The sequence below is a fragment of the Rhinopithecus bieti genome, unplaced genomic scaffold, assembly GCF_001698545.2.
Source record: "Rhinopithecus bieti isolate Rb0 unplaced genomic scaffold, ASM169854v2 scaffold_42745, whole genome shotgun sequence".
Lineage (NCBI taxonomy): Eukaryota > Metazoa > Chordata > Mammalia > Primates > Cercopithecidae > Rhinopithecus > Rhinopithecus bieti.
The window spans coordinates 6,823,177-6,834,523 of record NW_016819184.1 but is presented as its reverse complement, the minus strand read 5'-3'; the positions used below and the strand labels follow the sequence as shown (position 1 = coordinate 6,834,523).

The following is an 11,347-nucleotide window of genomic DNA, read 5'->3' as shown; positions in this document are numbered from 1 at the left end:
GGCGGGTACTGAGTGGGCGGGGCGGGTACTGAGTGGGCGGGGCCTACCTCGCGTAGCTCCCACGGGCTGACTAGTTACCCAGAGGCGCTGAGCCGAGAGGCCTGCGGCGACGATGGAGAGCCTGGCAGTGCGACTGCTGCGCGGCAGCAGGCTGGTGAGTGCGTTCGAGGCTGGCGTCCTGGGGGCCCAGGGCGACCTTGGCCCCTGGCATGGCAGCTGGCAGAGCCTTCTAACGGGCCTCGGGGCGCCAGCCTGAGCCCCGCTCCACGTCGTGGGCCCATCTCCCCAGACCCTTTACCCGCGGGCAGCCCACGACCCCGACCCCTTTCAGGCCTCTGGGGGCGGCAGCTGGTGGCAAGGAGGTCGGGGCTGTCTAGAAGCTGCTTTGGCGGAGCAAGCGCCTTCAGTGGAGTCGGAGGGTCGCATCAACAAGATGTCCTTTGCAGGCCGTTGCGTCCTGAGAGCAACCGAGTCTTGATCTCTGGATCTCTGGATACATTTTGCACAGGTGTTACCTCCCTGATGCCCTAACCCACCATTCCCCAGTGATTACATTTCACACCTCCTCCCCCCCAAAAAGATTGTTAAAATATAGGCCCAGTCTCATTCTGAGCAGGGTGTCTCCCTGTTCTTCCTTCCGCGGCTCCGCTCAAAGGTACTAAGGGACTTCGGAGTTGTTCGGGCTTCCCGGCCAGGGACAGAGTTCCCTCTGCCCCTTATGTCTGGAGCTTGGGTATCTTCCGTGGATAGACTCACCGCGGCCCAGGGGAGCCTGTGTCGGTCCCTCTTCCATGAACTTAAGCTGAAACCAGCCTTTTGTGCTTAATTCTGATCTCTGCAGCTACACAAACTTGGTTCTTTAACAGCTCCTGTGTTAAACATCCTATGCTCTTCACCCCTTGGATCTATTATATAGCATGCTTTCCAGAACATACACATTTGGATACACTTGTGTTTGTCAGTACACTTCACTGGGAATTTTCCCACTGCTTACGTGTGCTTTCGTGTTTCCTTTGCATTTGCTTTCATGAGAGGCTTTCCAACTGCTGCTCCAGTCTTATGCCCAGAGGCAGAACTCTTACCTTTTTGCTCATTAGAGATAATTAATGTTATTTGTTTTACAGGCCTGAAATGCAATAAAAAAATAGTAAGTGATTATTGTTTAATACTGTTTATAATTGTTGGTTAATAACTTAGCAAAGAAAATTTCCTTGGTTTTACCATTTGACTCTGTTTTAGAGCCAAAATTTATTGACCACATAATCTGTGGTAGGCACGTTCTCATTCTACCTGAGTCATCTCAGTTCTCACAACCATCTTAACAAGTAGTTTAATCTTGCAGATGCAGTGGTTGATGCTGAAAAAGAATAATAACTTGCCCACAGATAGAAAGTGATAGAGCTGGTATTCGAACTCTGGTCTGATTTTAAACTTAACCTTCATATACTACTGTCTCCCCTTCCTTACAGATATCAAAAGCCTATTTTGTTTGGACTTTTGGTTTATTGTGGCTTATAGTCCTTTATAGTTTTTTAAGCTCTTTTACATAAATTAGCCAAATTTATTGAACGTCGACTGTAGCGTAGTGGTTAAGAACGTGGGTTCTGCAGCTAGCTGCTTGGGTCTGAACCCAGGCCCTCTCACTTCCTAGTGGTATAAGCTTGGACAGGTTATGCTTTGGGTCTCGGTTTTCTGATCTGTAAATGGAGAGAATAATTGTGCCTATTCCAAAACTGGTGTGAAAATTAAATGAGTTCATATGTTCGTGTGACGCACTTAGAATAGTGCTTGGCATATAGTCAGCTCTCGGTAAATATCAGCTCTTACTGCCACGCATGAAGCATTGTGTGCTACGGCAGATGTAATAATGAGTAAAACACTCTACCTTCAAGAAGTTTATCTTTTAGAGAAGAGGTTAGAACTATATGGAACTAACCTCATATCACATAGGTGTGGAACATATCCTAAGGGGCTGCCATCTGTGTGCAGGTTCAGAAGATAGAAATGACTAGGACCATTGAGAAGTGATACGCTCTTTGGAAGCTGGGTTAGAGTTTAGGAGGCGAAAGGAGTGTTCAGAAAACTGCAACAGAAGGGGACTGAGGCCATTTTAGGGAATTGGGGGTTGATCCTTTTGGATTGTGAGGAGCTATTGAAGGTCAGGAGCTTTGGAGTTTCCTGGTGCCACAGGGTAAGTAGATTGCTGTGGACACAAGTGGCATGGAGTGGGAAGAAATGCAAGGTAGGGCTAATTTTGGTTTCTATCCAGAGGCAAATAGAGAGCATTTACTCACTTATTGTAGACCAGGGACAGCATTTTACACCCACTACTCTATTTACTCTTCCTGTAAACGTCTGAATTAGGTATATTAGTGGCTTCATTTTGCAAATGAACTTGGAGGCAATAACCAGTGTTCCCGAGTCACACAACAATCAGATTGCAACACTGGCTTTCAGCCTACCCCTGCCTTCTCAGAAGATCTCTCCTAGTCCTGCAGATGGATTAGAACTGCCCTGTCCATTTGGTCTAAGCAACCCAATTAGTGGAGAATTGGACCTTGTAGTTAACCTGTGGTTCCAAAGCATTTTAATGTAGCTCGATATCTTTTTTTTTTTTTTTTTTTTTTTTTGAGATGGAGTCTCACTCTGTCGCCCAGGTTGGAGTGCAGTGGCGCAGTCTCAGCTCACTGCAACCTATGCCACCTGGGTTCGAGTGATTCTCCTGCCTGAGTAGCTGGGATTACAGGTGCCTGCCACCATGCCCGGCTAATTTTTGTAGTTTTAGTACAGATGGGGTTTCACCATCTTGGCCAGGCTGGTCTCGAACTCTTAACCTCGTGATCCACCTGCCACGGCCTCCCAAAGTGCTGGGATTACAGGCATGAGCCACCACACCAGGCCGCTTGATGTCTTTTAAGAGATGATGCTTTTTTTTTTTTTTTTTTTTTAAACAAGGGCTCACTGTGTTGCCCAGGCTGGAGTGCAGTGGCATGATCATAGCTTACCGTAACCTTGAACTCCTGGCTCAGGTGATTCTCTGACTTCAGCTTCCTGGGAGCTGGGACCACAGGCATGTGTCACTACACCTGGCTAAGTTTTAAAGTGTTTTGTAGAGATGAAGTCTCACTGTGTTGGCCAGGCTGGTCTGGAACTCCTGGCCTCAAGCGATCCTCCCACCTCACTCTCCAAAATGCTGGGATTACAAGCATGAGCCACTGCACCCAGCCAAGAAGTGATTCTTGAAAAATATCCTTGAGGTGATTTCTTGTTCAGTTAATTCTCTGAATATCTGCTAGACAGCAGCTGCCAAAATAGATATAATTCTTGTTGTTCAACTTTTTGCTCTTCAATAAAATCAGAAGTATTTTTTTCTGGACATGTATTTGGCATCCAGGTAGAGAGAGCACAAATGGTTTGAACGTGTCCCCCAAAATTCATGTGTTGGGAGCTTGACCCCCAGTGCGGAGGTTTTGAGTGGGGGGCCTAATGGGAAGTGTTTGGGTCATAGGGGACCTGGCCTCGTAAATTATTAATGCTGGTTTTGAGAGAGTGAGTTCCTCCTAAAAGTACAACTTTGGGCTTCTCTTGCTCTCTCTTTCTCTCCCTTCATTTCTCACTCTCTCTTACCCTCTCTCACCCTCATGCCTTTCTCTATGGAATGACACACCTCTTAGCCTGAGAACTTAGAACAGCTGACTCATAATAAATGTTCTTAAATGTTCTTAAATACTTAGAACAGCTGACTCATAATAAATCCTCAGTAAACATTAGCTATTTTTAAAATTAATTAAGTTAGTTAGTTTTTTAGAGACAGGATCTTGTTCTGTCACCCAGGCTGGAGTGCAGTGATACAGATCATGGCTCACTGCAGCTTCAAACTCCTGGACTCAAGTGATCCTCCCGCCTTGGCCTCCCAAAGTGTTGGGATTGCAGGCATGAACCACTGTGCCTGATTCTTAAAAGGGCAAGGCATTGTTAGGAATTCCTAAAGACCAGAATGAAGAATCAGAGACTGGTAGATGGGACACGTTGTGGTTTTAGCAGTTTTGGAGAATACCTAAAACCGAAGCTATTATTTCTGGAGAAAGCAAGCAGAGGTTGGACAGATTCTGGTGTAGAAGTTTTGGCTTGGGGATATGAAATTGGGATCAACTTAAAATCTAATCCATTGACACACTGCTAATAAAGGCATACCCAAGACTGGGTAATTTATAAAGAAAAAGAGGCTTGATGGATTCACAGTTCCACATGGCTGGCAAGGCCACACAACTGTGGTGAGGAAGGTGAAGGAGGATCAAAGGCACATCTTACATAGTGGCAAGCAAGAGAGAAGTACAGAGGAATTGCCCTTTATAAAACAATCAGATCTTGTGAGACTTACTATCATGAGAACAACACGGGAACACCCCACCCCCATGATTCAGTTACCTCCCGCTGGGTCCCTCTCATGACACATGGGGATTATGGGAGCTACAATTCAAGATGAGATTTGGGTGGGGACACAGCCAAACCATATCAAGCAGGTATAAACAATTTGGCATAGGAAATCGAAATCGAAACTGAATATAGTGTTAAGTGTTTTTTCATTAAATTCTAATAAATTGTTGACATGATTCTCATAAGCCATATCAATTCCTGTAATTTTAAAGCCCATAAAGTAGTTTAATTTTCCTTTGGGGGTGGTGAGAGAATTTGTTTAAACTTCATTTCAGATAATTGTAGATTCTCATGCAGTTATAAAAAGAAATACGGAGAGATCCTGCATCTTGTTATCTGATTTGCCCCTGTGGTTAACACTTTACCAAACTATAGTACAATATCACAACCAAGAAATTGACATTGATACTGTCAACGTAAATAACAGAAAGAGGCTCTCTGAAAGAAAAGGTGCTTATTTGGGAATAGAGCATTGCAATGGAAATACACGTGCCATAAGATTACATAATTGTTTTAAAATAATTATAGTTGGCTACAAGATCAGTAACAAGGATGATGCGGGTCTGGGGTTGGACAGGCAGTCACTGGGGCAGATAGATCTTGCGGAAGTATTTTTTCTGTAAGGTTGTGATGGCCTTTGTGCAATATTTTGGTGTTTGCAATCTTTGGTGATAGTTTTTTTATCAGGCTTGCAAATACGAGAACCCTTTTTTCATGGCCTTCCCTCACTCTGTTTGCTAAGGTTGTTGTGTCTGTTTGTTTGTTTTACATTAGTGACTCCATTTTGATTCTGACAACTTTTACAATATGACACAGCAAGCTTTTTCAGATACTCCGTTTTACAGGTATATGTGTGTGTAGGACTGTGCAGTTGTATCACATATGTTTGTGTATCCACCGCTATAGTCAAGCTACAGACAGTTCCAACAGCGTAAGGATTGTGTTGTTTGTCCTCTTACAACCACTCACTACCGCTAACCTCCTGGCCTGGTCTCTAATCCCCGGTAAACACTAATCTCTAGCTTTAGAAATTTGTCATTTCAAGAATATTAGATAAATAGAATCATCCAGTCTTTTTTTGTTTTTTTTGCTAAATAGAATTTATTGTAGGGGAAGGAAAAAATTTTCATCCACCCTCTTGGGTTCAGTGACTGGGGCTTGGAAATTAAATAACAAAAGACAGATTAACAATAGTAAAAGGTTTATTTCCTATGCATAATGAGCAAGTACCTGGCTCATTAAATGGTTAAAGGGTTTATATACCTATATTTATACCTATATTTACGTGTTTGTATATCTATATTTACATCTTTTCATGCAGTTATAAAAAGAAATACAGAGAGATCCTGCATCTTGTTATCTGATTTGCCCCTGTGGTAACACTATCCTAACCTTTATGTACCTAATAATATCCTTAGGTATATAAAGGAAGGGGGAGAAAGGGCCTCTACAGGAAAAACAAATAGGTCCCCTTGGGAAAGAAAACAGATTTTAGGAAAACAAACAAGTGGTAAGAAATTGTGTGATAACATTTGCCTATCCATCTTCAGGGCCAAAAACTCCCCAGTAGGATAAGGGAAGCTCCTAGAACAAGCTTTTCCTCCACTTGTTGAATCTTAGATGTCTTCAGCTTAAAAGAAGCATGATGCCAACTCTGGGATTCCAAATGGGTCCCTGCACTATGATAGGGATGTATCACAGATGTTTAACCATTCACCCACTGAAGGACATCTGGATTGTTTCCAGTTTTTTACTATTGTGGCTAAAGCTGCTGTGGACATTTGTGCACAGGTCTTTGAACTTATGTTCTTACTTCTCTTGAATAAATACAAAAGAGTACAACTATTGGGTCATATAATTGCGTAAGAAACAGCTAAACTGTTTTCCAGAGTGACTGTACCATTTTACATTCCCAAAAACAATGTATGAGAGATTCATTTTCTCAACTCCCTTGCCAGAGCAGCAAATCAAAATATTTAACCCCAAAATATACTTCGACATATTTTGGAATGGTTGCCATAGTGCCAGCAGACCAGCCTAATCAACATGGTGAAACCCCATCTCTACTAAAAATACAAAAATTAACTGGGTGTGGTGGCATGTGCCTGTAATCCTAGCTACTTGGGAGGCTGAGTCAGGAGAATCGCTTGAACCTGGGAGGTGGAGGTTGCAGTGAGCCGAGATCGTGCCACTGCACTCCAGCCAGGGTGACAGAGCAAGACTCCATCTCAATAAATAAATAAATAAATAAATAAGAAGACTTAACTTTCCAAACAATCTGTCTCCTGTCTTCTTCTATTCAGTAGTTTATTTGCAAGGCAATAATAGTGTCACAGGTTCAATCCTGGCTTGGGTATTTCATTATCCTTTACAATTACATGAAAATTTTGTTCAAGGGAGAGAAAGCCAAATTTCCCCCCTGCATTGGTCCACCGTTAATATCAACCCCAGTATTTTATTTTGAAATGAAACCTTATAGACAAATCCATTCAATCTTAATCAGAATGACCATAAGATGGGATTCTCATCATCTCTGTATACATTTTTGTTAAAGAGCAGATCAGTGCCTTAAGAAAACCTTGTGCTTTTATTCCAATGCTCAATTTATGGAAAAATAAAATAATACCCTTTCGAGTGTAGTCAGTGTATTCACACAGAGAATTTCTTTTACAAGATTAATTTTTACAAACCTTCCACAACTTGTTCAAACCTTTAGCTTTATCTTATTTAACTGAAAACAATCCTTTAACCGTCTAGGCAAAAATTTACATTCCCATGGCTTCTTATAATCTTTTACCAAAAACATATTTTACTTTCTTTACACACCTTGCATGCCTTTTTTATATAAACATCACACACATAACACATATATAACTACACAGATAGACAAAAGATGCAGTAGTTTTAAGATTTTTCATCTGTCAATCTACTAATTGGATTACTGGCCTCAGGGTGGAGCTCTTCACGAAACAGGGCCAGGAAAACACACAGTTTCTACGGCTTAATAAGCAGGTATAACTGGAAGACAAGAATAGATTTTGAGAGGGATCTATCATAGCACTTTTAACTCTTGGGGTTCTGAGGAAAACAGGGTTTTTCCCCCAAAATAGGGTCCTTGGTGACTTTTCTGTTTTTCCCAAGGAGTCCCATGCTCTCCGAAGTTATCTTAGGGCCTCTCATGTGTGCATTAAGAGTGGCAAAGACAAAACGGAGAAAAATAGTCACTGGGAAGGACAGTTAAAAAAAAAAAAAAATCTCCAGCAAAACAGATCCAGAAGAATGAAAAAAATACTAAAGCCTTTTAGTATACATATAGCTTGGATATCCACTTTTAATTAGGCTTTTTTTTTTTTTTTTTTTGAACGAGTTCGCTTGTCTTAATATTTAATAACCATAGTGCTCTATTAAAAAAAAAAAAATCCTTTTAAATCTCCTATTACCCAATTTCTAGCCATGCCAAGTGGCCAGTATTTCTGGCTTTGAACTTTACCAAAGGTAACCTCCCAGGTGCTCAGAGAAAAGAACATTTGAGCCAGTTCATGGAGGGGAAGAGAATCAGCAAATGGTAAATGTCACACAGATATCAAACCAGAAAGGACTCTTTCCCCAAGCCAGGATTGAACCTGTGACACCGTTGTAAAATGGTGAAGCCACAGCTACTGAGCCACAGCATTGGACAATCTCCACTGCCCCTCCCAGAAGGAGTCTAGAGTAGTTAAATTTGAGTTTGCAAAGACTTCCAACTACTTAAGATGATTTTACAGCTAACTATGACATGAACGCCAAAATTCCTGGTCTGGATGGTGGAGACTGAGAGAAAGTACTGCACGTGGTTAGGTTATAAGGGAACATTTTCAAATCTGTAATTTGAACTAACTTTTAGATAACTTCTGAATTACACAAAATTCTACTTTTTCTCACTAATAACACAACCCTTTCTGGCGTATTTTGTATTCAGAATTATGTGTTAATTAGAATTCTTATCCTTAGTAACCCAAGGATATCCTTAGTAACCTGAAACTTTAATGAAACCATAAAAAAAAAAAAAACAAGAAATTCTGAAGTATCAGATATGGGCATTTATAGATAAGAACATTTGCATAATTTTAGAAACATATTTCCCCATATCACAACCCTTTCTTAATTGAAAATGACCCAGATAGTAAATGAGCATCCAAATTAAGATTTTAATTTACCCAAAAAAGTTTACCTAAAACATTTATCCCATTTACTGTACTCAATTCCTTCATTTTCAACAGTTTATCTGGATTACTTCTGCAAACTGAGATATTAGACACTATAATTGTTTTAATAGCCAGTGAACATCCAGTGCTCACCTTAACCTAAGTAACAGCCTCAAAATTAAATACACAGTTTTTTTTTTAAAGAGTATCAAACTAGGGCATATTTTATTAAGTAGTGGAGTCCATTGGAGTACAGAATACACAGATATTTTTACTGATAACTCAGAAGACTTGGCAACAACATTAAATTACTCTCATTTGTCCAAAAAAAAAAGACATGCAAATCAAGATCATTTTGTTTTGGCTGGGTTTATAGTTTTATAACCTTGTATGACAAACCCTGACACCTCAAAATATCTAGCGGAAACAAATATAAAATCCAGACAAAAATGTATGTTGACAATTCTGAAGGCATTTCTAGTTTTGTTTTATCAATAGTTTTCAAACCAGCTTGTTTATACTTAACTCATGTGAACTTGAAATTTTCTTAGACTTGTGTACTTAATTTATGAACACTCTTTTACTTATAAGCCAGTTTGGTAGACACAACATTTAATAGTCAGTATATATACAAATAAACACATCTAGACAGGTACACACACACACACACACACACACACTCACACACACACACACAGATCCAATAGCTTTTACCTTGGAACTCTAGCTGTGAGATAGCAATACAGGCTCAACAGTTTTACTTTGTATGCCCCAATAGATAATCCAGTGAAGGCTGTGAACCAAAATTGTGGGTAAAGCAGTTTCCATGGCAGTTTGATTTTTAAAGGGCAAACCTCCCCAGGCTCCAAAGAACACTGGGGCCAAACAGCACCAAAGGAGAGCATCACTCATTAACCAGGCCCCCTGCTTAGAGCAGCAGCACAAAAGCCTGCCTGGGTACATGCAACTCCATCCCACTTTCCCATTCATCAGCAAACTCCAGATTCCAAACAATACTGGGACCAAACAGTATTGCAAAATTTCCCATTGTCATCTGTGAGAGAAAATTCTAAGGAGGGCTTAGTACTGAACCTCAGAACCTCTGCCTAGGGTGTCCCCTTTGGAGAGGTTGAAGTCTGGAGTTCCATCCCCTGAGGCATCCCCCTTTGGGGTCCACTCTTAGAGTGTCAGACGTCTCTGACCTTAGGTGGGCACCGATCCCACTTTGCATGTTTTCCCTCCAGAGGCAATGGCCTACTATGAGCTTTCCTTTGGTTCCTGGGTGTAATCCCCAACTTTTAGCATCCTCATAATTTGATAAGGCCTTGCTTTCCCATGCTTCCCATTCCACTCAAGTGATAGTCATGAGCTGTAATGATAGGCACTGGAGACTGAGTGGGTTTCTTTTGTCCTTAGCCAGTCAAATAGGGGAAGGGAAGAATTTAGCATAAGAAGAGAACTCAAATGTGTTCAAGTTCAGTCCAGATTAGCTGCGCCACATGTAGGGATCAGGGACCACAACCGGAAATGATAGAAAAGAGTCCTTACCTCTTCCAGGGAGGGCAACTATCCTTATTCATTCCTTGGCCTTCAGGCAACGCTGGAGAGTGGCCCTGGCCAGAAACCTGCAGTTGCCTCCATGTTTAGATGCTGCCCACCAAGGATCCTGAGTTGGAAAGGAAAAGAGAGAGAGAGATTCCCCTGGATGGTGCAGAAAGGAAAAGGTGAAAAATAAACCCCACACTTTGGGCTTACCACCTGGCTGGCTAACCAAAATATGTTCCCAGTGTAGGGTGTCCAGGTTCTTGGCATTTTGAACAAAGAATTGGACAAAATGCACAAACACAGCAAGCAAAGAATGAAGCAACAAAAGCAGAGATGTATTGAAAATGAAAGCACGCTCCACGGGGTGGGGGCGGGCGCAAGTAAGCAGCTCAAGGGCCCAGTTACAGAATTTTCTAGGGTTCAAATATACTCTCAAGGTTTCCCGTTGGTTACTTGGTGTATGATGTTTCCTGCCATAGCTGAAGTAGAGTTACAAAATTATTTACTTGGCTTTAGAAGGTTGGGGCTTTCCATTTAATTTTGTTCTAGGAAGCCCTTAGGTTCCCTGCCTCCAGACCCTATTTCCTGCCTCAGTCCCAGCTATCCGGGAGGCTGAGGTGGGAGGATCACTTGACCCTGGGAAGTTGAGGTTCCAGTGAGCAGTGGTCGTGCCACCGCCCTCATGTCTGGGTGACAGAGTGGGACTGTCTCGAAAACAAAAACAAAACAAAACAAATGTTAAACCAGATCACCCTGAAGAAAAAGTAATTAATAAAAATAAAAGGCTTTTAGGCCAGGCACGGTCGCTCATGCCTGCAATCACTGCACTTTGCAGGGGCCAAGCCACAAGAATCACTTGAATCTAGGAGTTTGACATCAGCCTGGGCAACATAGCGAGACCTTGTCTCCGCAACAACAACAACAACAAATTAGCTGGGAAAGGTGTGCATCTATAGTCCCAGCTACTTGGAAGGCTGAGGTGGGAGGATCACCTGAGTCCGGGAGGTCAAGACTGCAGTCAGCTGTGATTCCATCACTGCACTCCAGCCTGGGTGACAAAGTGAGACCCTGTCACAAAAAAAAAATAAATAAATAAAATAATGCATTTGCGTGGCAAAACACCCAAAACTATAAGCGAAGTCAAAAGACAAATCACAACCTGGCTATTTTTTTTTTTTTTT

General features: G+C 41.8%; 1 protein-coding gene and 1 long non-coding RNA gene across 2 annotated transcripts in view; one reads left to right on the top strand and one right to left on the bottom strand.

Moving 5' to 3' along the window:
- Positions 1-17: 17 nt before the first annotated feature.
- ACADSB (acyl-CoA dehydrogenase short/branched chain) overlaps positions 18-11,347 on the top strand; it is a 43,997-nt gene continuing 32,667 nt past the window's right edge. The window contains exon 1 of the mRNA XM_017858665.1: positions 18-154. Coding sequence (XP_017714154.1) covers positions 113-154 — 42 coding nt within the window. The 5' untranslated portion in view covers positions 18-112. The remainder of the gene's footprint in view (positions 155-11,347) is intronic.
- LOC108519577 (uncharacterized) lies at positions 165-3,039 on the bottom strand. Its single transcript, XR_001882663.1, has 3 exons — positions 3,006-3,039; positions 995-1,126; positions 165-489 (listed from the first exon to the last, which is right to left on the bottom strand). It is a non-coding gene; the product is annotated as an uncharacterized LOC108519577 (long non-coding RNA).